This window comes from Camarhynchus parvulus, chromosome 2 (assembly GCF_901933205.1).
Source record: "Camarhynchus parvulus chromosome 2, STF_HiC, whole genome shotgun sequence".
NCBI lineage: Eukaryota > Metazoa > Chordata > Aves > Passeriformes > Thraupidae > Camarhynchus > Camarhynchus parvulus.
Genome location: NC_044572.1, coordinates 2615878 through 2642894, shown reverse-complemented (window position 1 = coordinate 2642894; position 27017 = coordinate 2615878). Strand labels below are relative to the sequence as shown.

The window sequence follows — 27017 nt, the reverse complement described above, 5'->3', positions numbered from 1 at the left end:
CCTCACCATCCTCCAGTCACAGCCACGTGGAGCTGAAGTTCACCCTCTGCTCCTCAGACATTTCTGCTCTGACTTTTCCCCTTGAGAATGGAGAATCTGTTCATAGCCATCATGGAAGACTAATCCTCTTGGCTTTATTGCAGCCTTTCTGATCTTCTGGTCTTATTTTTGAAAACTTGTACTTCCTTCTCCTCTGGAGATCAGGTTTGTTTCCACCATCAATCTCTCCTTTGAGGACATGGTGGAGTGCAGGACTGGATCAGCTACAGGGAGATTTATTTCCTTGCAGAGCACCCTCTTTTCTGCTCATTTCCACTGCTTTGCTCTTTTCCCTAAGTTTTCTGCAGTTTTTCCACAGACCTTTAAGGTCTGTGCAGAGCCTTCCTACTGGCCATGGTGCCTTTCTCAATTACACAGAATTAAAGAATCATTTTAGATGAGAATGAATCCTTGGGTGCTTGCAGCAGACCATGATCTATGTTGCAAAGTTAAAATGGGGTTTTTTGGGGTCTGGGATTTGCATATATGGTTATGGTTCAATCCCATCTCTCAATTATCTATTATTTTCTGACAGTAGTTTTAAAGCTGTTTCTTTTCATCAACTTCCTACAGATTAAGAGTTGGAATCTTCCCTTTCAGAATTATTCCCAAACTTTCCCCCATCACTATCCCAATTTCAGTTGAGGTCCACTCTTACTTAAAGTTCATGACCACAAAAGGAGGGGAATTTCTGCCTGAGATCCCACTCCTCAATTTACCAAACTCCTTTGAGGCTGCAGCCCTTGATTTAGGAATCCCACCTGGAGCTGTCCTGAAGAACAGCCTTTGGAACTGAGATCTCAGAAATTCAGAAATCAGCTTAACTGATGGTATTCTGCATTAATGAATATTATTTTATCCACCAGTATTAATGCTGCTGCTCCAGACAGAGGCACAGAGATGTGGTTAAATGTGATTTACCAAGTTTTAGGTGTGGACTGGTTCTGAGATTCCCTCCTGCTCATGACTTTCTCACAATATTTCCAAATGGGACATTAAAAAAATAACTCTCTGTTCAGTTGCCCCAGTCTGAATCCTGAGGTAATACAGGTAAAAACACTTTATTTTCTGGTTTTTGCAGGGTGAAAAAGATCTAATGGCTGGATATTTAACTGAGCTTCTGGGAGGGGAGACAATTTACAAACCACAGCCTCCAAAAGGGCCAAGTGCATGGGTCTAAAGGAATAATCCTCACAGAAAACAATAAAAGGGATAAAAGGTAAGCAGCTCTTAACCATCCTTCAGTTGCAATTTTATGTCTAACAAAGATAAAATACATCCATTAAGCCTCTTGTCCAAGTCAAGGGCTGATTTTAGCAATAGTGCAGCAATTGAGGGAAGGCATTCCCCCAAAATATCCATTGCATAACTCCTTCCTGTCCTCAGGACATGACTGGAGTGGTTTGGAGCTGCTCTGAAATCCTGTCCCAGGCCAGGGTCCCCCTTCCAACACATGAAACAATTTTATTATGTATTTCTCTATGGTGCTTAAGAAGATAAATTAAGATTTTAACGGCTGCTTGGCTTCTAGGCTGTGTATGACTGAGAAAATACTGCTTCTTGCAGTAATTAATCTTTGTATTTTATAGGCATCCACTATAAACCAGGCTCAAAGTATCTAAAAAGACCAAGTCATCAGGACAATTATTTATATTAGAAATAGAGAGATAGAAAGGGATAAAAATATTCATCTTCCTTCTGCTTGATCGTACAAGCCTTTCCTGAAAAGTTTAAAATAAAGCCAGAAGAAATCGCTCTAAGCTCTGAGATATTTGTTAAATTGGTAGATATTTTCAGGTAAAAGATTTCCAGATTTTTTTTTTTCATTCAACAGTGAAAGTCAGACTCTACCTTCCTGAGCTCTTGTGAAACTCTACCAGCATTAGGAGGAATATTTTTCCTGTGTAATATCAAAAAATAACTGTCCCAGGCTGTGTCTAACACCAGTGCTGCTATGTTTGGAAAAGAACAAAAGGACATTTTTTGAGGTGGTCACTTGGCATGGCACAGAATTCCGTGGGATCTGGGAATGAATACACTTGCGTGGCCAACGAGCACAAGCTTGTTATTGGATCATGCAGAGGCAGCAAGGCAAAAAACCCACAAATGTTACCCAAAAAAAAAAAAAAATCAGCACTTACATGATGATGGTTTTCTTGGGCACTTTAGTCTCTTGTTCAGTGACTACAAAGAGAACAGTATGAACAGCATGGGGTTAAAGAAAGGCAAAAGCTGAAATGATTAAATTATCTTTGCTCAGTTCATCAACATAAACTGGAGTGAAAAATAACCAACTGTACCATCCCATCCATGCTTTCTGTGGTTATTTCCAGCATCATCTTTAGTGTTGCTGACCAGGAATGAGAATCCAGAATGCTCTCTGAACATTTGGCTTTGAAATGAAATATTTTGTGGAGAACGATTTAGCAAAAACTTTTTATTCTACCATTTTTTGTTTGGTAGGTCAAAGCTAGAAAACAAGGTCCTTATTTAATTTTTCTTTATCCTAGAATAAGATGGTGATGGTGTCAGAAACCTGAAAATGCCTCAATCTGGAAAATCCTGGAGAGCTGAAATTCTTTAAACTGTGATGGCACTTCCTAAAAAAAAAAGAGTTCCCCAAACACTGGATTGTGGCCAAACTTTTGTGGACTGGATGCAAAATCCAACTGATAAATATACAATCTAATATCATTATCATCAGTAGAGAAAATCAGCATAAAAAAACACCAAACCCCAAATCCTAGGAAACCCAGGAGAGCCCTGTGTCTGCTCCATCTCTTTTTTTCCTGCTCTAATTTGCAATTTTTCCTGACCCTTCTCCCATAACCAACTGGAAGCTGTTGATGCGTATCAAGACCAAAAGTTAAGATTTCATGGTGTTGCAAATATTCCTTAAAACTGACTTTTTTAAAAAGTAGAAAGATCCTGTTTGAAGAACTAACTGAGATTTTCAGCAGGTTTCCCATCCTCTCTACTGGAATAAAATTAAGATACTCTCTGACCAACACTGCTTTGAGCACATCTGAAATGCTGAACCTATTTCAGATCTAGAAAAAAAAAATCAGCAAGCCTCACTTTTTATTTAATAAACTAGCAAAATATCTAAAAAAACTCCCATAATTTAATCTCCAGCAATTGGTTTTCAGTTTTCCAGCCAGCCTATAATAAATAAGCTGTGGTAATTTTCAGTCAGTGCAATTTAAGTGAACGGCTACTTAGAAATATCTATAAAATCACAAATAGTTCTTGCCCAGGGAATTTGGAGTGTCTGTATTATTTGTTTAATAACTGGTGATTAGTGCTGATGTTTTCAGTGGTGCCCCCAAACCTGCATTGACTGACAATTAAAAATACATTTACAATATTAAATGGAATACTTTAACCTAATTTTCCTTCCACTTCACTTCCAAGGGCTCTTCCCTGCCTCAGGTAAAACGACAAATTTGACCATAATGAAAAAGAATTTTGTGCAAATATTGATGTTAATTTCTGACCTAGAGCTCATGGGTTTTTTGCAGAGCCTTGTCTTGTTTATGCCTGTAAAAAACTGGAATAATTTCCCAGAGATTCAAAGGAGTTACTGCAGAACTGGGTGAATTTAAACAAAATCTGTTTGGAGAGTTGAATTTACACTAACTGGGTAAGTAAAGAGCAAAACTATTTTCAAATATTTATCCCTGGACACAATTGCAATAAACCCATTTACCTATCCTTAATTAATGTTTTTCTTTAAATAACTCAAACCTTGTTTTAAATGGTGGAATTATAATAATACAGTGATGGCAGATGAACTGAGTGCTCTAACAATTTACCACACTCAGGTTAGAGATTTTCACTGAATTTTTAAATCACTATTCTGCAATTTTCAAATAACTTTTAGAAATCTCATTAAGTAATATTATGAGATTAATCCATATGCACTGAGTATATGAGCAAAAAATACTGAAGTTCTGATGGAAATGTTTTAATTAATTGGATTATACACCTGATAATAGGTGCTTTCTACAATTATTTTAGCAGCAATGTATTTAGATGAGAATTAAGTAATATAAACTAAATAGCTGAATGAATTTAATGACATTTCACAATGTCTATAAGAAAAGGTCTCTTTAATGGTTGCTCTATGAATGTCTGTTCTTGGAGTCCTCCCAAATGACACCAACTGTGATATTTCTATTTGTAGTGGATGTCAAAGAGATTCAATATTCAATATGGGGATGAGAAAGCTGAAAATGGAATTTAATAAATTATATATGTGCTGTCCGAGGTGTGAGGGAGGATTTGAGCAATCCTATACTGAAGGACAGAACCACACGAAAGTAGGATGAGAGAATTTGGGTTTCTTTTCTTTCTTTTTGGTTTTCTTTTTTTTTTTTTTTTTTTTTGTTTGTTTTTGGTGGTTTTTAAAATTTTTTTTCCTGTTGTTTTTCCCCGAGAGGAAAATATTCTGCATCCATTTTTAGCATTTTTTAGGATTTATCATTTCAACTTTTCAAGAGCATTTTAGGCAAACAGCTTTGCAAAGCAGGAGCCCCTGATAAGCAGGTTAAAAGCTGTAAGCATTAGGGACAGCCCAGACATCTCTTTGGTTAATGGATTAAAACATTGGCTTGCAAGTGATGGAACACTGAGGATGAGTGAGTTCTCCTTGCTATGGATGGATGGATGGATGGATGGATGGATGGATGGATGGATGGATGGATGGATGGATGGATGGATGGATGATTATTTGTGGCCTTTATTACAATTTTTAAGTCTCTTTTCTCCACTCACAGAAGCTTAAACCTATTTTTGCTGCTCAGTTCATGCTGGTGACATGAACCAAAGGAGCACTGCTCTGTTTTCACCTCCTTCTGCTACACTTGGAGGCTAATGTGCAAAATCTGACAAGAACTGCTAAAACTAATCCTAAAATAAGCAATTCTTGCAATCCTTGAGTTTGGAAAAGACCCTTAAGATCATTGAATCCAACTGCTAAGCCAGCACTGCCACCTTAACCTTGTCCCAAGTTCCACATCCACAGGTCTCTGAAATCCCTACAGGGCTGGTGGCTCAACTCATGAATATAAGTTTTTTATATTATATAAATAGGATCTCTATCAAAAATACCCCACCAGAACCTAAACAAACAAATAAAAACCCTCAAACCCAACCAACCAAAAGGCTCCACTCCTGCAAGGACTGACATGGCTGCAAAGGCAGATGGGGCTCTCCTGAATTTGCACTGGAAACTCTGTGGCCTGGCCAAAAATGAGACTAAACCATGGTGACAAGAGAATAAAAATAACGAGGTAAATACCCTAATCATCACCCTAATCAGGGAACATCCCACGGGGCAAACTCCTGTGCCCTAATTCTTCAGTAACACTGAGACATCTGATGCTCCTCTGTGTTTTAAATCATCCTTGTGAGAACTTCAAAAGTATTTTGGTGATTTTTAACAAGGTGGCTACTACAAGGTACCTGAAGAACCTGCCCAAGGCTCTGCATGAAATCTAAAAGTTGTGAAGGAATTATTGTAACCTGACTGTAGCTGCTCTGGGAATTTTTATTTATGGCTTTGTCTCCACTCCTGTACCTGACTCCTTCCCTTGTATTGACTGTCTTGTTTTAGGTCCTGACCTGCCCATCCATATGGAAATGCAACACCTTTCCAAGGCACTGGGCTTTGCTTTTCTTGACAAATAATCCAGTTAGTGAACCTGGATGGATAAATCACACCAGAACATGCCAGAGCACCTCAGCCCAGGTGTGCCGTGTGCAGGTTAAGCAGCAAGGTGCAAAGCAGACACAGTCAACTGGAAGTCAAAGAGAAGGATCTTCTTTCAGCTACACTTTTTAAAAAGTGTCTCAAATTCTTCCAATATCCACAGAAAGAGGATTTTTTTCAGCAACCCTCCATTGACTTCAGTCCAGCGACCAGGTGTGGCTGAAGGCAGATCTCAGCTCACAAGGGATCCCTTAGTCCAGTGGTTTCCATCCTTTTTGGGTTTAGTCCATCCAAGGGACCTGCAAACCTCCATAATGAGAATTTAAACCAAACAATTTTGGTTTTCATACCCGTTGTCTCGGACTGTGGACCATCACCAGCTGCAGGTCAGGGGCTCATAAACCACTGGACTAATGGTATCCCAAACCATGGGTTTGGTTCAGCAGAATAAACAGTACAGAAATGCAGGAGGATAAAAACTACAATAGTTGTCCCTTGGGTGCCTCATGAGACCCAGACAGTGGTGATTTCACAGGAACAGAGATAAATCAGGTAAAACTCAGACCCAGGGTGCAGTGAGCCAGGAAGCAGACACGGGATCTATTTGCTGTTGTGAGACCAGTAATGTTGTCCTCTTGGTGAAACTACAAGTAATCCTGTGTTCACAAATAGGAAGGATTGTGAGGATGGAAAGAGCCTTCACGAGATCCACCTGTCCTCCAGGTCTTTGCCAGATGAACCTGATTTTTCCCCAGGCAGATCAAGGCTGGTTACTGATTCTCAAGAAAGCAACGAGTTCCCTCCTCGGTCAAGTGCATTATGCCAAATTCATCCCTGGTGCCATTCTGCTCACAACAATCCTCTTGCTCCATGGATGAGCCTATTTTCTCCACTGGCCTGAAGCAGATCTCCCTCTGTTTCACCCTGGAGATGACTCAGGGATCTATTTTCTTCCCTATTACCGAGTTCAAGCAATTGCACACATCACAGAACAAATTTATTTCATGACGTTTCTGAAGCTTCCAGGCAAACTCCAATTATATTTCTGTAACCAAGCTCACAATGATTTTTTTGTTCTTGTTTATGATTACAGATTAATAGCAGATGAAAAATTTGGGGCTGAACATACACATTTGCAACCCCCAGAGCTGAAAATGCTCCTAAAATTTTATACAACCCTTGTTTGCTTTATAACATCTGCCTGAAGTGAACTTCATCAAGATACATCACCCTGACAGAGATTTATTTGTGTTCCTCTACATCCTGCACACAACTTATTTTTCTCTCTTTGGGGCACAGAAAAGACAAAGAATTCAAATACTTGAAGGTTTATTTGGCTGAAAAAATTCTAGTGTTTCTACACTTACACCATCCTCCCTGTAATGCTTTTTGATGGGGCTCTGGGAAAGAACTAAAAGGAAAACATGTTTAAAATGAGGCCAAGAAAGTTCATAGATCAGGATTCTAATATTAATAATTTATTGTGGATGAATGTAACAGCACAACATTTGTGTCTACAGAGGGCTGGCCCAAAGGTCCAGCCAGACCAGGGTCCTGTCTCGAACAGGGCCAACAGCAGAGGACTGCAGAAAATGATGAAAAAATATGAGTAGAGGATCATTTATCCCTGAATATTATTCCAGACTCCAGCATTTTCTGCCCAGCAGCTTCATGAGTCAGAATGTTGGCTCTTAATGGAAGCTGATAATGTCAATTATGCCCTTGAGCTGGGTTCAACACACTTGAACTCCTGTTATTATCACAAGACAGTGTGGGAACACCAAAGTTGAGGAAAGAAGGTTCTAGAGCTGTTGGAAAAACTCTGGCTTTTGTTGACCATGCCTCCACAGAAGCCTGTGAAACCAAGGTTTGCTGGCATGAAAAGGCCTGTGCCTATCCCAGTCCTCTCTCTTGCCCTCCAAATCTGTCCCTTACCTATCAAAGGTGGTCCCTTGGCTGTATCAGCTCCTGAGCTGCCCCTGGGAGCTTTCCAAGAAAGACAGGACTGGCTGGTTCAGGCTCAGCCACACAAGGACATTTATAAGATGCACAAAGAACCAATTCCATATGCCAGGAAATGCTCCCTAGGGAGATGTAGCTATGGATTTAAACTGGGCTGTGATGGGTTTGCAGCAAGCACTAACACGCTCTGTGTGGAAATCTCTGGGATAGGCAGTAATCCCTGGAACTTTAGGCAGTAATGAGTAAAAGTTGTGAAGAAAGATGTTGTTTTGGATGGGTGCAAAATCAATTCTTATTGCCCTACCAATCCAGGTGAAACTGGCAGAGAAAGAAAAGGAACAGGCTCTATGGCTATCCCTGGACAGTCCTAAATAATGGATGGATGAACTAATCATTGCTCAGGACACACTGCTGTCAGTTCTGCTTTCCCAGTCACTCCCCATGCCCTTCAGTGATATTTCAGGAACAATCCCAACACATCTCCACCTTTACTCAGTGGCCCCTGTAACATTTCTGCCAGGCTGACACACATTTCCAAGTTTTCCAACAACATACAACATTTCTTTTTGCAGTAGTGGTGGCGTGACAAACCCTTCATCTGCTCCTCCTTTTCCATATAATGCATCCACATTATATGAAGTTGATTTGCCAGGCTTGGAAATCAACAGATGATGATGGGCACAGAGCCGAGCCGCCCTGTGCCCATGCACATCTCCAGAAGACGTACAGATACATGGACACCAACGACCAACATGAGTAAGATGGCAAAAAAATACTGGAATTTTGTTGTTTTTCGGGCTGGTGTACGTACAGAGCTGGGCAAGGGTCGTACCTTCAATGGTGATGGCTTGGTCTCCTCTCCTCTCCTGGGTCAGGGCAGCGGCGCTGTGGTGGTAAAGCTCTGCTCCACTCTTGGCAGACCCTAATCTGTTCATCAGCTGGAGAGAATGGTGCAGTGCCAAATGAAACACAGCATGGTTTGGTTCTTTGGTCATGATAAAACCCTGCCTGTGCTACCCTTGGAAATTCAGTGCTGGCAGAAAAGGGTGAAGGTGTGAGCCCAGTGCCAAGCTGGAGTTTGAAGGGACACTTTGGTGCTTGATGGAGTTCATTTTAACAAAATTGTTAACAAAAAATTTAACAAAGTTTAACAAATTTTTAACAAAAATTATTCACAAAGACAAGTTACAGCACATCTGCAAAGTTATTTACTGGATATTTGCTTAATTACTTAATTACTGGATATTTGCTCTGCAGCTGGGACTTGCTCCTGGGGTAACTCTGTCTCTACCTACAGGCCCAGATTCCTGTTGCACACACACTTAGGTGGCCATAAAGAGGATTTTTTTTGTTGATCATCCAATAGTTACTGAGTTTTACTCAACCAAGGGAATACTGGACCTTAGGATCTCGGTCAATGACAAATGCAAGGTAGTTTGGTTTTGCTAAAATTCCAGTAGAATTCTTTAAAGTATATCAAACTTCCTAAATATTTCTGTGAGCTGAACCGTTTACCATGGAGCAGCTGACCCATGCTAATTTCCTAAACCAACACCAATTTCTTTTATTGCCAAGCCCTCAGACTTACGTTTTATTACAATGAGCGCATAGATTATGATTAATTTTCATAAAATATCTTACATTTTTAAAAATTTATCAGCTACTTCCATGTATGCTTGCTAAACAAAACAGGAATTTCAATGCTTTATCCTCCTACTTAGACTTAATTTCTTTCTTTTAGCTCCAGAGGGTTTCTTAGTTATAATTTAAAGACTGTTCAGAAACAAAATATCACATCAGAATAGTCCCAAATTTTGTAAGAAGAGTTTCCTCTAGAGATCTGGATCTGAGTTTAGGCTCCAGAATAAGCTCCATCAATTCTTACTTGTATCAACAAACTATCAGATCAGAATATTCTGGAGCTTTTGGACATTCACAATCCAGATCTAGCTCAAGACTATCTATAATATTCTTATGAGCAATTCCTCAGCCACGGGTCTCTGCCAGTAAGATGAATTCTCCTGCCTGTATCATTTCAGATGACAGATATTGAAATTTCTCTGAACTTACCTCACATTCATAGTGCCCCATGTCCTCATTGGAAGGGTTCTTGACCACCAGCACTGCGATGCCACTCCGTGGTTCACTGAAAGTCTGGTATTTACTGGTGTCCTTCAGCAGCACCCCATCCTTGTACCACCTGAAAGTGGTGGGAAAACATGGAGCGTAAGCCAGGGAAAATTATGCAGCATCACGAGCTCCCCAAGGTCACTGATCGATCATAGCTGGGTATAAACCTGGACATATTTATGAGGTTCTTCCCAAGAGATCTCTTCAGTCAGTGCTGGAAAAGGGCTTTAAATGATGACAAGACAGGATTTGCTGAGCTCTTTGTCTGAATACAATCAAGTCAGGTGTAAGGCAGGGAGGATAAACAATGATAAAATATTTTCCAGGGTTTTCGACTGGACAGAGTTCTCCTGAGGGTCTATCTGCAGGTATTTCTTTTCAAATTCTAGCTAGAATTAACTCCTAAAAATCTCAGGAATGTCTGGATCATGAAGAGCCAGCATTGGGATGGGGTTAAGATGGAAGGCACTGTAAAGAAAGGGTCATAAACTCAAAATGACTTTTCTGACTATGCAAAATGGGAAACCAGGATTTGTTCCCATGTGAGCTGTAGGACTGACCTGATCTGAGGCCTGGGTGCTCCTTCCACAGTGCAGGTGAACTGGACATCTTCACCCTCGACAAGATAAGCATTTCTGACCTTGTTCACAAACCGTGGGGGCACTGCAAAAAGCAAAGGTAAATGTGACTGCTGGCTGGAAATATGAGCAGAGAGGAAGGGCATGTCCCTGACCAGGAAATTCTCACTGGGTCTAAAGGATACTAAAGACCAAATTTTTTGACCTAAAACCAGCTGCCTGCACTTGTACATAATTTCTTTTTAAATATTATTCAGTATATACTGTATAGAACCTCTGAAATGTCCTAATATGTGTAACATCATAGAAATATAAAATCATTTATGTTGAAAAAGACCTCTGGGGTCATGGATTCCAACCATTAACACTGCTAAGGCCAAGAGTCAACCACATCCCCAGGTGCCACGTCTAAATGTTTTCTGAGCTCTTCCAGGGATGGTGACTCCACCAGTTCCTTGAGAAGACTGTTCTGGTCGTTGACAACCCTTTTGGTGGGGAAATTTTCCCTGATCTCCAATCTAAACCTCCCCTGGCACACCTGAAGCCGTTCCCTCTCCTCCTGTCCCTGTTCCCTGGAGCACAGCCCGACCCCCCCCAGCTGTCCCCTCCTGTCAGGAGCTGTGCAGAGCCACAAGGTCCCTCCTGAGCCTCCTTTTCTCCAAGCTGAGCTCCCACAGCTCCCTTCTTGTCCTCCACCCCCTTCCCCAGCTCCATTCCCTCCCCTGGACACACTCCAGCCCCTCAATGTCCTTCTGGTCATGGCACTCTCAAAACTGACCCCAAGCCTGCACAGGGGACAGTCACTGCCCAGCTCCTGCTGGTCACGCCATGGCTGGTACAGGTTTAAGGTATTTCTTAGCAGACCTCCTTTAAAATACTGCATCTGGGCAGGACTTTACCTTGAACAAGGATCTTTCCCAAGGTGCTGGCATTCCCAGCAGGACTGGAAGCAAAGCACATGTACTGCCCTGTGTCAGCCCCTGTCAGGTTGTCCAAGATCAGCGTGCAGGAGCCATCAGGATCTTCTATTATAATGTGGTGGGGATCCACCTCCACAGGCTTTCCATCTGAAAGGGAAATTATTTCTTTTAAAATGGCTTGCTCAGAGTTTCCTCCTTAGGAATTTCATCCAGCTTTTCATCCTGAGAGGGCTGAGAGCTGTATTATTGCAGCTGGTGTTGGTAGTTGAGCAATCAGCTCTTCATCTTCATCCAGCTCTCTAAAAAATATCATCCAGGGCGAAGTAGTGTTGGAGGACCTCATACATCACCACTCCTCATTTAAAAGTGAAATTATCCCAGAGTACATTCTGTGCAGTCATAATTCTGCTTTTCCAGCTGAAGGAGCATACCCAAAATCCCCCAAACCCACAAAATCTCTAGACTTGAGAATCTCTAGGGAATCAGCTCTTGGATTACCTGATACCTTAGGTTTTAAGCTTTTCTGTTCTGTGTTGGTGTGCAGCTTTTAGCTTTCTATTAAGTGCTACTGGGATCTTTTCACAGCGTGGTGAAGACCAAGCAATCCTATTCTAGCTGGAGACTCAATCTCTTCAAACTTCAGGCCCAAAACATGAACAATGTGAAAAGAGGAGGGTGAGAAAGTGAGCAAGGAGGATGAAACTTCATAATTTAAAGCCATTAATTGGACAGTTAACTCCTAGATGCAAATGGACTAAAACGTATAAAAAATGTGAGATCTCATGACCAAGCCCTCTTTGGCTTCCATCTTGGAGCCATCTGGGTACTGCCAGGGTGTGGCCTTTGAAGGCTCCTCAATAAATATCCACTTTATTCCCCTTCACTCTGTTAACTCTGTTCCAGCTCCTAAAGGCATCAACCCACTGCCCAACTATCACAGCAATATGGACAGGGAGCACATTTGGAGGGTGCATTTCATGCCCTGCTGCTCATACCTTTGTACCAGCTGATGGATGGCTTGGGAGCTCCTGTCACCTTGCAGGCCAGCTTGACTGTCTCTCCCAGCTCAGCTGTGCAGTCTGCCAGCTCTTCCTCAAAGTCTGGAGGAACTGAAATATCAGAGGAAGCGTGTTAGTCTGGAGCAAGGGGCTCTGTCCATAGCATGGCTGCTGCTAAGTGAGATAGGAATAATTTTTGCAAATCTGTGAGGTTTAGAATGGAAAAACTGAACAGGAAATTTTAGCAGCTCAAGACTTAAATAGGTGACATGCTCTCCTTGCTTGTCTGAGACTCAATTCAGTCTGTAACATGTCTGTTGTTGGCTATAAAGTTAGACCATATGAAAAAAAGGGAATTTGTTGCTGAACTGGAATTATTTTCGACCATGATTTTAATAAGCACGTCCCTTATCCAGACACTACACATCTGTCACTGTTAAGGCAATTCCTCAAATAAAATGCAGCCTGGGTATCCAAACCAGCATTCTGCTGGTGTCCTTACAATAAAATCTATGCTTTCATTGAATCAGAGAATCATGGAGTGGTTTGGGTTGGAAGAGACCTTACAGATCATTGCATTCCCACCCCTGCCATGGGCAGGGACACCTTCCACTCTCCCAGGCTGCTCCAAGCCCCATCCAGCCTGGCCTTGGACACTTCCAGGGAGGGGACAGCCACAACTTTGGGCAACCTGTTCCTTTATTAAGTTCCTTTATTGCTTCATTGATACCATATGTAACCATACAAAATTATTCTGATAGTCTTCCTCACTAAAACACTTTACTAAAGGCACAAAATGAAGTGCTCAGACTTGTTTTCAGTGTATATGGACTAAGTCCAATGCTGTTCTGGCATTTTAAGAGGCTAAATATCCTTACACTATAGTGGACACAATTTGTAGCTGATGCTTGGAAAATAAAAGGATCTGATATCCCTACTGATGGATTTTGTGGATTGAAAATTGGTGGGATCTCAAATGACACTGAGACTGATGAAACATTAATGACCAGACAAAATTCCAAAGCAAACACACAGGTAAAAAGATAGAGCAGTGTAAGCCAGGGGTCAAGTAAAGAGTCTGGAACCCAGCGAAGTCACAGGGTCATTTGTACTGGAATGTGTAGAAGTCTGATCACCTACACCCCAACTCTCCCTGCCTTTCCTCCAGGACAGGTGTTTAAACCCTCAGATTATCTTCTAGGCCTTCTCTGGACTCACTGCAGCAGCTCCATGTCCATTTTATTTTGGAGACCCTACAGCTGGACAGAGCACTGCAGGTGGAATCCCACAAGAACAGAGCAGAGGGACAGAATCCCCTCCCTGGATCTGCTCCCACATTTAATGACTATAAAGAGCTTCTCTCCCTCTTTTATAATTTCCTGAACCTGATGCCTCAGGTTTTAGCTTTTATATTTTTCTGTGCTGCTTTAGTGTGTGGGTCTGGGCTTCACATCAGGGCATGGTGAGCTCTGTGCACAGAGCAGGGAGACAAAACAATTCCTGCTCCAGCTGGGCACCAAGGACAAATGATCCAAATCTCAGCCCCAAGAGCACAAACATCGTGGGCTGGAGAGAGAAAAACAAGCAGGGTGGGACTGCAGGGGCTAAAGCTGGAATGGGACAATGAACTGCAAGATGAAAATGGAGCAGAACTGATCCCAGGGAGAGACCCGGGAGCGCTCGTGCATTTTGGGGCCATTTTGGTTCATCTTGGGTGCAGCCCTGGCTGGGCTCTGGTGCTGCCCAAGGTGCATCCATGAAGGATCCTTTTAATAAATCCCTTCTTTATTCTTTAGCTCTGTCCAGTCTCTGTTCTAGGTCAGCCTTCACAGGGCATCACAACCAATGAGACCATCCAAGAAGAAAACCGGTGAGGTTTGGGTTGTCTGGTGCCACACTTACTCCAGATGGGCTCGCTGATCCTCTGCTGGATGCCCAAGATCTCCTTCACCCAGGAGTTCTTGATGTTCACAGTCCGCGCCTGCAGCAGGTACTTGCGCACCAAGTCCTCCCGCTCGTGCCAGATCTCAAAGGCCCGGTCATCCCCTTCCACCAGGTCATTCACATCTATGTTGTTCAGCTGAGTGACAGAAGGGGCAAGAAAGTCACCACAAATCCTGTGTTTTTTAACAATTCCCAACAGCAAAAAGGGGCAATTTGTGCTTTCTTCAAAGATTTTTCGGATCGCGTGAGCAAGGCAACATGGCTTTGGATGAAGAGCAATCAGAGCTACTTTGAGAGTTGTTTCCCCTGGTATATGTGACTTTCTGGATACCAAAATGACATTTTCCTGGGGTTAATTTTTCAGGAAAGCAATGTCCAGCATTAAAAGTTATCCCAAGGGTGGAACACACTGGCCCTGAAGGGCTGGGCCCAGGCAACATGGAAAAAAATAGAGAATAGGCAGTCTCTGGACAAAGCATGGAAATGCTCCCGTTTTATTTTTCTTGGAAAAGAAAATCTGCCTATGAATATTGATGATGACTGTCAGAAAACCCTGGCTGGGCTTGGTCAGGAGCTCCATGGTTTTTTGGTTGGTTGGCTGGTTTTTATTGGAGTTGAGCATCTCCTGCTTTGTGAAAACACTTTCCTCAATTTCTGGCAGTCTTAACCCTGAATGTCTGAAGATGAGAGGGTCAAATGCTCTGAATTTTTTCATCTCTGAACAGGAATTGGTGTCTGGAAAGGACATAACCAGCAGAGAAAACCCACTGGAATTTAGCAAATAAGATTCCTTCTAATTTACTCCCAGTATTACAGATTGCCAAAACCAGAGATTTACAAATGCAAGAAAACATTGTAGGCAGCAAAATCCACATCAATATAATATATTTATGCTGTTAATTAAATGAGGGAACAGAAATAAATAAATGCTTGTACTTGTAATCTCCTTGCTGCATAGTAAAAGTCCACCCTGATGGTTTCTGACATGTTTAAAATAGATATTTTGGGATAAATGTAGATTCTACTTGGGCTTCAAAGACCTTTTGAAGCAAAGGAATAGCTCAGAAAGATTAGAAGAATGTTCAAGCTGGATACATATTGAAGCTCTAATTGACAGAGAAACGCTTTATGTGAGGATAAAGTGATCAGACCTTCATGATGTTCTTGAAGATGTAGCTGTAGGTGTCAGTCTTTGTGTCTCGCTTTGGTTTGCAGATCACAATATAATTTTTGAAGAGGAAAACATGTCTTTTGTGTCCTTTCCACGCCATTCGAGCTCCTGGAGCTCCTTCCCACACAATGAAGTGGCCCTGATAGGAAAAAGAAGGAAGAACACACAGTGATACATCTGGAATAATTACCACAGTTATGTCTCACCACATTTTTCAGTTCCCAGATAATAAATGTTTTCTATGGCATCACCCCTGATGCATCTGTGGTTTATTAAAGCCCAGCAGATGCTTTCTAATGCTAAAGATGACTCATCAGGCACAGCCAGTGGTTGTCATTACATTGACATTTAATTGGTATTATTTGGCGCCAGAAACATAGACAGCCCTTGTCAGGTAGAAACAGGCTTGGAAATATTAAAGGAAAATTGTATTTTGTGTGTTATACAGACACTTTATATGACGATTTGGTCACCTTCACCAGAGCAGGACGTTCATTTCACATAGCTTCAGACACACACAGCTCAATTAGTGACATGGGTTTGCCCTGGCATCTCCAGGGAGATGTAAACACTCGAGGGGTGTGACTGGACAATTTTTGGATGTCTAAATGTGGAGAGATGAATGCCCACCACAGTATCACTGTAATTTAGCCTTACAACTCCACTCAGCAATACACCATGATTCCCATGGAAAAATTGGATGCAGGCAGAATAAATAACTTGCCTGGTAGAACACAGTAAATCTACAAAGAAACAGGAATTTGAGTGAGGCTGCTGGAAGTCCTAAAGTGTCCTAATAGCTGGGTCGCCTAAAAAGCCACACACCTGGCTCATGGGATAGACCTGGGGGAGCACATGGGCCTGTTGATGCCAGCAACTCCAGGAGCTGCCCCATGTTGCTTCCCAATAATATGAGAGGATGAGTTAAAACCCTTTTAGATCATGTAGGGGCCAGAACAATTTTATTTCTGTTTGATAAGCAGGCAAGATTTTACCTGTTTGATAAAAAAGGCAAATAACTGAATTACGTGTGAATTCTTCCATAAGCATCCATGCTCTGGTGTTTCAAACCTTAGCGGAGCCAGAACACCCATTTCTAGACAGCAGTAAGTGAAATCAGCAAGCCACCTCTTTCAGATATAATTCAATCATATAATATAATATAATATAATATAAGATGATATAATATAATGTGGTGTAATGTAATGTAATATATTTTTATATAAATATAATATATAATATATAACAATTCAATAATGTATAATAATTAATTCTATAACAATTATAATAACCAATATATTATTATATACTGATATTATTACAATATTCATATAGCAATAATATAGTAATATATTGATATAGTAATGAGATATAATAATTAATAATAAAATCTAATATAATATAACATATATTACATATATCTAATATAATATAATATGTAATATAATCGATGATGTAATATATTTTTCTATTTATATATAATATATAATAACTTAATTATACATAATAATATATAACAATTATTATAACCAATTCATAATTATACATTAATATTATTACAATATTAATATAGTAATGTATTAACATAGTAATGAGATATAATAATTAACATAATAATTAATTATATAATAATATTTCAAATTGGTTTTGTAGTATATAATAATAAAATAATAGTAATAATAATAGTGATAATAACCATAACAATAATAAATAAATAAACAAATAAATAAATAATTTCTAAATAATTTTCTTCCAAGAATTAGGGCTCCTTAGAAACTGGGGAGGGCACCCACGGAGCCAGCAGTGCTGGGACATTGCAGTTACCTGGCGGATGGGCTCCCCAAGGCTCTCCAAGGTCCCTGGGTAATTCTCAATGAGTGAGACGTGCAGGTTGTTCTCTGCCCTTCTGGTGAGGGCAGACACAATGGCATAGGCCTGCTCCAGCAAAGTGCAGTTCTGGCTGTTCCTGGCCTTGTTTCGGATCAATTCCTGTGGGTGATTGAAGAAAAAATTAGTGGATAATCAGAGAGAAAATAAACAGTTTCTTCAGAGCCAAAGATTTTCTTAATACCTGCTCTGTCTCTTCCTTCTCAGCAACTTTTATCCCACTTTTTCCTACCACAAACTGCTTAGATAACAAAGTCTTTTCTTTCCTACCTACTCAGCAGTATTAAAGACCAGCCAGTCTGGCTTTTCCTGACATCAGTTGATGCCAAGCAAAGATAAAGTTGAAACAAACACCAGATATGGTTTGGAGGTTGAAAACCAAAAATTCTAAAGTGATCCTAAATGTACCCATTGCATTTCTTTTCTGCTTACTCTCACAAGAGCATAGAACAAGGAATTCATGAGCTGAGTCAACGTTAGATTAATAAAAAGAGAGGCTGGAAAAAATGTTAAATGGCATTTTCGCTGTTCTTCCCACATTTTTTCCTGTTCCTCTCTTTCAGCAATGAAGGCATGGAAAATGCCTTTGCTCCTCCAAGAGATCCTTAAAAATGTTGGTGTTTGTGTGCAAGACTGTGTTCAAAAGTAGAAACTTCTTCAAAATATTCAAGCTGCTCATTTGTACAACACTAGAATACATAAATATTTTGTCATGATTATTTTCTTCCTGAGTATCCTAGTGCTATTTTCCATGAAAATATAGTTTAAAATGCTGTTCTGAAATGTTTGCTTATGGTCTAAAACAGTAGGACAGATGCAATCCTGAAAGACAAAATATTTTAGGGTGGTAGAATGGGGCAAAGCTTTTCAGAAAACAAGCATTTCATCTTACAATAATATCAGTATAAAACATAAGGAAAAGAAGTGGTAAGTCATTATCTTAGACCTGAAAACTGCTTATTTTTGTAACATAAACGTTGCTGAGTTTGAAGCAAATTCATACCTGTCATCCATATAGTTATATATTATATTATACATATATTTTTACATATATTTAAAGATAAAGCTCACTGAACTTTATGGGGTTGGATTCTGTAAACCTCCACCTGGATTTACATCTACAAAACTATTTAGAGAACACCACCACTGGTGATGATCAATGTCTTATTTACTTAAGCAGTTTTCAATCATAGTTTTATCAGAAGGAAGCCAAGAAATAGGAAATAAAAAAAAATCATTTTCTGCACAAGCTGCACAGAGCAGAATATAAACATGTAACAACATCTCTTTACCTTAATTATTGTCTGGTACTGCTGGATCCTGTTTATGGGTTTTTCCAGGTAGTGCTGCAGTGGTGGGATAAGTGGTTGTGAGGGATCTTCATTAGTTAAATATTCATCTGTGTATCTCTGAAAAAATACATGGAATAACAAGGAAAGGTTGTTATAAAGAGCACTAGAAAAAATCCTGAGTAGCTGGAGCAGAGAAACAAGATTTGCTTATCTATATTTATGATTTATGTGGTTCTCTTGGTCTTATAATGTGGTGACCTTTAAAATGTCCCTTAATTACAGTTACATTAACACAGCCATGTTCATGTCTGTATAATCTTTATAATATTAAAAAATGCATAAATATATGTAAATATGTTCCCATATTTACATAAACAGAAAAAGCTAGAAAGTGAACTAAACATTATTAGTTTTAATAATTTTTAAAGTTTAATTAATTTTAAGTTAATAAGTTTTTGCTATTATATTTAGCAAGATATATTACAAATACTTTTGAGGTTCACATTTATGATAAATAATGTCATTTCTTGATGCAGTGGGTTACAGGATGACTTTCCCATATGTGCTTTGGCTCCTGCCTTACCTTGTAGAAATCCTGGACAGCTTTGCTGACAACAATGGACTCTGCCTGGACCCTTCCCACCAGGTACTGGATGTACCTGTTGAACTCTGCTTCGTGCTTGATGAAGCACATGGCCACGTCATCGTCAGTGTCACAGCCCTGCAGGCTCCTCAGGAACACACTGTGGGGACAGGAGCACAGCACATCTCAGGAGAAGGGGCTGGAATGAGGCTAAAAACACAGCCCCAGCTGCCGGGCTGGGAATCAGGAGATGTCAGGTGAGCACAGGTTATTGTGGGGAAATCGTCCTGGATTGTAAAATATGGTTTGGGGGTATTCTGTTGCCATCTGTGAGAGGTGGGGCAGTTATCTTCTGTTCATGGGGCAGTTTTCTTTATCTCTCCCACAGCCAACCCTCCCTCCAGGAGATCTCTCCTGTCCATGGCCACTGAGTGTCCCTGCAGGGCTGATCCAATTCCAGCATCCCATGGGGAGATGCTCCGCCCAGGGGAGGAGCCAAGCATTCCTACCTGGATCCAATCTGAGCCTGGAGCAGCACAGCAGCCTTTGCCCACTGCATTGCCAGAGGAGCAGCTTTCTGCTGCCCTGCATTGCCAGAGGGAGCCCAGGCCCATCTGCAGCAGCCCTGGAGCTGCAGAGGAAAACTCCCCCCTTGTGCAGGATCCCTGCTCCAGCAGCAGCACAGCTGGCACTGCAGGAGGGCTGAGCCCCCATGGGATGGGGCTGTGCCACCCCCTGACACACAGGGGGGCAGGGCAGGGTCTGACTCTGTTAGTGGTTTGTTTTCCTTTTTGTATTATTGCATGTATATTTTTAATTTTCCTGTTAAAGAACTGTTATTCCTATTTCCATATCTTTGCCTGAGAGCCCCTTAATTTCAAAAATTCTAAGAATTTGGAGGGAGGGGGTTTGCATTTTCCATTTCAAGGGAGCCTCCTGCCTTCCTTTTCAGACACCTGTCTGTTCAAGCCAAGGCAGAAATAACAGGGGGAAATAAGGGATCTTGCCACATTGGAATTAAAGTGCTCAGTGCCTCTTCACCCAGCACAGTGCCATTCCTCTCAGCTGGGGCTTTGAACAACGGGCAGGAGAACAAGACAAGGGGGAATGGCCTTAAACTGACAGAGGTCTGGGTCAGATGGGATATTGGGAAGAAATTCTTCCTTGTGACTGTGGTGAGGCCCTGGCACAGATTTCCCAGAGAAGTTGTGGCTGCCCCTGGCTCCCTGGAAGTGTCCAAGACATGGCTGGATGGGACTTGGAGTACCCTGGGATAGTGGAAGGTTTTCTGAAATTCATGGATGCTGACATCAGTTTTACGCGGGTTAATATCTCTGTGAAGACACCACTGAAGTGCCTGTAAGATCTTGCTGCTTTTTTAACACAATTCACTGTTTCACAGTTAAATTCACTTAAAAGAGTAAGAAATGAGCTGGACACAGGAAGCCTTGAAGCTCTGAAGGGGATTATGAAGTCCTAACTCTGTGGTAGGATTTAAGACATGCCATCATTTACCGTCCTGAAAGGAACATCGATTCCCTTTCACCTCAGCACTGCCAGTGCTCCACATCAGGAAAAATAGTAAGAAATAATAATAATATGGAATAATAATATGGAATAATATTATTCCAGTAATAATAATAGAAGTAATAATAACAGTAGTAATAGTAGTAGTGATAAAAATAATGATAACAAAACAACAACAACAACTACAATAATAATAATAATAATAGTGCCACCCTTTGGTCTCCACTGAAGGCACTTGGGAATGCCCACCTGGAATGGAAGCGACCAATGTCATCAATATTCCTGAAGATGGTGGATTTCTGACTGGCAACAGCTCCTGGCACACTGGGACAGGTCTCAGTGTACCGAAGGTGATGAGTCTGGAGGAACTGTAAATCCTGAATGTAATCTTCCTCTGAGATCAACAGCTCCTGAATGAGAACACTGAAGGGGAGACAGAGAGGCAGAAAGAAATCACAGAAAAATCATCACAATTGTCCTTGAGAGGCTTTTAGGCTGTAAAGTGGGGATTTATGATCAGAGGAACTGACTCCTGGGGTGTGTTGAAAGATCCTTTGTGGGGATTGATGGATGCATGTGATGCCTTGAGTTTTATCTTTCATATTTTCCAGATTCTGTACTGCATTGGTGTGTAACTCTGAACTTCATATAAAGTGTTAGCAAGTTATCCTCACAGTTCAGTCACACAAAACAATCCTCTTCCAGCCCCAGAACCAAGGACACCATTGCAGCTTCAGGCCCAAAAAGTACAAAGAGCAAATCGATGAGAGCAAACTGGGAGGATGGGACTGCATAACCTGAAGCTGTAATTGGACAATTAACCCCAATTTGGAAATGGACCAAAACTTATAGAAGTGTGAAAACTCATGATGTGGTGTCCATCTCGGCTGTAGCCCTGGCCAGGGTCTTGTACTGCCCAAGGTGTATCCTTTGAAGGCCTTTTAATAAATAACTATTTTATTCCTTTAATTCTGTCTAGCCTCTTTTCTAGGTAGCCTCTTAAGGCATCACGTGGATGGATGGATGGATGGATGGATGGGATGGATGGATGGATGGATGGATGGATGGATGGATGGATGGATGGAGGCCAGTGGAAGATGTCCCTTCCCATGGGACTCGTTGACACTAGATGGTGCTTAAGGCCCTTTCCAACCCAAACCATTCTAGGATTCTGTGATCCCGATTGCCTGGAATTTTCCTAAGCTGAAATCAATCACAAAATACAAGTGGTTCAAAAGGCAGGAAAATTCAAAGGTGCAAATACCAAGTGGCACGAGCTCACCTTAGCTTCCTTTTGTATTCATCTTCAGAAACAAATTCTCCAGGAAACTCTGGAATTTCTGTTGCTCCCCACTCCGGAGACAACTACAATATTAGGAAAAAAAATTAAAATAATTCTTGGAAGTGGACAGTGGTTTTGTCTATACATACTCAGGAATATCTCTCTTGTGTTCCCAGTCCTGTTTACTTCAACAATTACTAAACCAGTGTGAAATTTCTTTTGTACTGGAGAGTTTTTAGGTCTTTCCAACCCAGAAACCCCTGCACAGACCAGAAATATTGTTTAATAAAAACATGAAAATGTACAACATTGTTCCAGACCCTTTCAACAACCTCCTCTGCCATCACTCCTTGCGAAAGGCACAGCACTAAACTGCAACAGGAACAAGAAATTTTAAATGAGAAATAACCAAGCACGATCAGTCACCTTTAATTTCTTGTCCAGATAAGCTGGAGACACCCAACCCTGTCGAGAGGGACTCGATTTCGTGGGTTTAGTCCTGACCAGCCATTTCAGAGGATGAGCTGAATCCAGGACTTCCACATATTGTCCTTCCTTCAGGGTGATGGTCTCCTTGTCCGGCGCCGCGGGCACGTAGTCAGCAGTGACCATGTAGACATCAAAGATCTGCAGGCACGAAATTACAGTCACTTTGTGCTCTGATTTCCCTCACGAAGAACTTCCCAACTGTGGGAATCCATAAAATCAGAGGGTTTTGGGAAGCTGCAAAAGGCAGCTCAGAGACAGCAGAACTGTGATTAGAGCTATGCAGGAGCCATGGAGATACGTCAGCAGAAAAATTATGTAAGAAGTAGAAAAGTAAGGACAAATAGAACAATGGTCTGTGCATTAATGCTTGTCTAGAATAACTCCCTAAGCTACAGAAAAGTTTATCTAGTGAGATATTAGGAAGTTCTAGGCTTAATAATGGAGCTCTGTGCATTGTGTTTTAAGGCTCACAAGTAGGTATTGTATTTGAAATAAGCAAGCATTCTTTAACCAAAGATACTTGTGCTTATAGTGGTTGGATGGAACTGCTGTCAATGTGCTTTTGCTTTGTGTGATTGGTCAAAAAACTTTTAAAGTAAGTTGTAACATTAAGTTCTTGGTCTGCTGCCTGGGATGTGAGCTGATGGCATCTTCCCATTGTCATAACCATGGAATGAGGCTGATGCTGGAAAATCAAACAGCTCAAGGCTGTTTTATGCATGTTCCTAACAATCCTGTCCTGTTGGTGATCTGTACATAGCCCCCAGCTGGCGATACCCAACAAGATTCCTCTGGCCAACTTTATCCAAGGCCACAGAAAATCAAGTTCTGACTTCCTGAAGTTCAGCTGTGAAAGCAAGAGGAGCCAAGTCATGTTTGGGACCATGTTGACTTGAACCACTTGTTCAGGATCGAAGGGTGAGCATCAGAATTTGATTCTCTGTGCTCTGTATCACAGACACAACATTTAACTACTAAATACACCTACAACACTGAATTACATCACCAAAGAGGATGGAGATCCCTACACCACAGTAGGTTGGTCACTCCAAGTTTAGTTTTCTCCTTGTGTCCAACTTGCCCATAGAGATGTCATACCTCCCCTCTGGAATCCCCATCTTCAGATTCAGAGGAGGATTCCTGAGCAATGGATGAAGGTCTGGACCGTCCATGGCGAGGAGATGCAGAGGGAGTTCTTGACTCATCATCACTTTCTGCACCTGGTACTCGAAGTTTAGCTGAAGAGCAGAGCAAAGTGTTTGATGAGTGTCCCCAATTTAAACACCAACCAAATATATCATTATTTTTCTTCTTCCCAGGATGAGCATTCACAGTAATATTTAGTGTGATTCCCTATTGATATTTAGGATTAAATTAATAATTTGGATGTTTTAATACATGGTGTTGCAGGCCTACTGCACGTATTGCTGCTGCACTGCTAGAATGTTTGTTGGTGAGTTAATGCCTCTACTTTTGCTCCAAGTTAAACTTTTTCTACAAGATAACCAGGGCAGACACAAAGCAGAATTTTTCACTCAACTCAAGAAATCATTGGATTACTGCACAGCTGTGCACAGAGTTTTCAGCCTTAATTTGATTTTAAAATTCCACTGTGAGCTAAAACTTGAAGATGTGGGAAGTACAGAAAACAGGATTGCTTTCTGGTTTAGGAGTAATGAATATCTGAGGAACTCAAAATACCTAAGATAGGCAAAATACACTTACATTTTTACAATTTACTGTAATGGCTTTTTTCCTAGTTCAACATTCTAGACTGAGATGTGCAGGTTGGATGCACTCCTACTTAAATTTCTTGCCCCTAAATATTGACAAATGTTCATTTGCTTTATATAGAATGACTGTCTCAAAACCTGCTGCATAAATCTCACTTATAATTAAACAACACCTAAAAAAGAGATTGCTTTTTTTCCTACCATAATTAAACTGTGTTTTCCAGATTCCTTACCCTGAGTTATTTTTGCAGATACCATTTCTGAGATACGTGAGGTGAGTTTCTGGAAGAACTCTTCTGAGCCAACATCAGCTAATGAAACAGGGCTTTTGGGCACACCTTCTCTGCCAGCTTCAAGGTCTCCTGGAAAAAAAAGAGAATTTGTTATTAAGCTGGCAGTGTCACTGAAAATTCATCTCTTTTTGAGTAATAAAAGCTTCTGTGGAAGGAAGGTTTGATTTTCTTCCCTTCTCCTTTTTTTTAAAACTGTGCTTGCTCTCAGTTCATCCAAATAATTCACCCGTGAACAGTGAGCAGTCCTGAAAGGTTCCAACATTTCAGACAATTTCAAGAAAAGTGGACAAAAATGAGTGGATACATGAAATACATTGACAGTCTCAGCTATAGATATGGAGAACAGGAAGAAGAGAGAGAAAGCAGCTTCTCTTACCTTCAGAGGACTGAATAGTTCTGGAAAAGAAAATAAAACAGAGTTAGAAGTTGCAATAAAATGGGCAGTAAGGAGAGCTAAATGAGGAACACGTCCCCCTTCTCCCACACACCCAACTTACCCCAGTGTGGTCATGATGGCTTCTGACACCATCACACGCTCCTGGGTCAGGACTTCAGCCTCCTTCACTGCAAGATTGGGGTTTGTCATTAGAGGACAGAAGGCACAGAATGTCCTTTTTTAGCTATTTAGTGCAGGCACATTTTCTAGCCGTGGAGCACTGCAGCATCTCCTGACCTGGGATATATAATCCCAGTCCTGTGGTGGTAATGGTTTCTCCCTCCTCTCCCTGTTCATGGAAAATATATAATTGCCTAATTTCTCCACACTGCTCAGGTTATGCTCCTGCAGCTCTTGGTAGAATAAAAATGTAGGATGCAAGGCAGATAACAGAAAAATCGAATCCTTCACAGCTCTGCCCCAATTCCCAGTATGTATTTGTTTTTTCCCCATCTTATTGTGTTAAAAGAGGCCTTGGAAAGCCCTACAAAAATCAAATAACTCTAGTACAAAATACCTCAGCAGGGTGGAGCACTCAAAATAATTTTCCAAAAGGTGACTTTTCCCACTTACTTTACATCGCCTTTCTAGTTTTTTAAAATTTGTGCTTAATTTGGTTGCTCTTGAGACTTGCCTTCTGTTTATAAAGAAAATATGCTGTTGATTATACAAGACAGAGTCAGAAATCTAAAACATATAATATTATAGAAGTAAAGAGTGTAGCCATTTGTAAGACAAGCAAAAATGGCTGCTCTTGAGAAAATGCTATTTTTTTTGGGTGTGATTGGATAATTTCCTTAACAGTCACACTTGTTTTATTGCTTTGTTTTTTTCCCCTTAGGCCCTGCATAAAAGAGAAATACAGAGAAATCGTTTGTGTTGCAGCAAAGATTTACCATCTGCAACTTCCAGGTTGGCAGTACAGATGGACTGGCCAGCCTTGTTGGTGGCAATGCAGGTGTAAGCTCCACTGTACTTCTTCTTGACATCCAAGAGGATCAGGCTGTGGTGCATGTTGGAACTGGCCAGTTTGTACCCAGGGGTGTCTGGTTTGATCCACAGGATGTCCTCCCGAGACTCTTCCTTCATCCAAGTGATTGTTGGTGGTGGATGTCCTAAAGGGAAATTGGTGCAATAAGCTTTAATCTTCCTGTTTGTGTTCCTCCCTTAAAATGATGAGCCTTGCTGTGAAAAAAATGGTGTTTTGGTCCATTTTCTGATACTTTCCCAACAATAACAGGCATAATATGGATAAAGGAGGTTAAACCATTTTGCAGCATGCTCATAAAGACATCAAATCTTTTTGAAAAATCAAAATTGTCAATCACCATACAATTCATGGTCAACATGCATCACACTACGAACTGTCATTATCCCCATTTTTACATACAAAAAAATGGAGGTGAAGAAAAATAAGATGCTTTACTATGAAGTGTCTTTGTAAGAAATGTAAGTTGGGAGTAGAATCCCAGACTTTGGATACAGGAAATGAGGTTAAAATGACTTGGGGGCAGAGAGAGAAGAATGTGTTGTGAAATTACACATTTCAAGTGTTATTCAGAGAGATGAGGTATCTGCTCACTTACCTTCAACCTTCACAGATAATGTGATGCTTGCACCCTTTTTCACCTTCTTATTTGTAAATCTTTCAAGGAATCTTGGCGGTATCAGCTGCTCATGGGAATCTGGAAATAATATTATTGAAGAACCACAGTGAGTTTAGACTGCAAAATTCCTGGGGCTTCTGTTCCCACCTGCTGTGGCTTCTCTCACCTGTTTTGGATGGCTCTTCTTTCTCATAAGGATCTGGAACACAAGGAGAAAAAAAGAACATGACAAATATAAATAAGTGTCAATCCAGGAGTTGCAGAAAAAAGCTCCCAAAGTGACTCCAGTGGAGATATTACACAGAAATTGGTATGATTTGTAAGAGCCCCTAAGTTTTAATGACATGAACTTTTAAGGTTAATGAGGATGGGCAAGAATAAAATACCTGCTTATGAGACAGTCAGACCACAGAGAAGCGGCATCATCATCTTC

At 40.9% G+C, this 27017-nt stretch overlaps 1 protein-coding gene across 1 annotated transcript in view; it reads right to left on the bottom strand.

Annotated features, from left to right (window-relative positions):
* The window catches only part of OBSCN (obscurin, cytoskeletal calmodulin and titin-interacting RhoGEF), a 159326-nt gene that overhangs the window by 3607 nt on the left and 128702 nt on the right, over positions 1-27017 (bottom strand). Inside the window, 21 exon segments of the mRNA XM_030971157.1 lie at positions 2181-2223; positions 8547-8652; positions 9785-9914; positions 10405-10507; positions 11322-11489; positions 12338-12451; positions 14243-14420; positions 15436-15594; positions 17280-17444; positions 18635-18751; positions 19218-19377; positions 20994-21167; positions 22027-22109; positions 22453-22653; positions 23614-23753; positions 24482-24610; positions 24918-24937; positions 25039-25105; positions 25874-26092; positions 26564-26662; positions 26751-26783. Of these exon segments, the coding sequence (XP_030827017.1) occupies positions 2181-2223; positions 8547-8652; positions 9785-9914; positions 10405-10507; positions 11322-11489; positions 12338-12451; positions 14243-14420; positions 15436-15594; positions 17280-17444; positions 18635-18751; positions 19218-19377; positions 20994-21167; positions 22027-22109; positions 22453-22653; positions 23614-23753; positions 24482-24610; positions 24918-24937; positions 25039-25105; positions 25874-26092; positions 26564-26662; positions 26751-26783 (2608 nt within the window).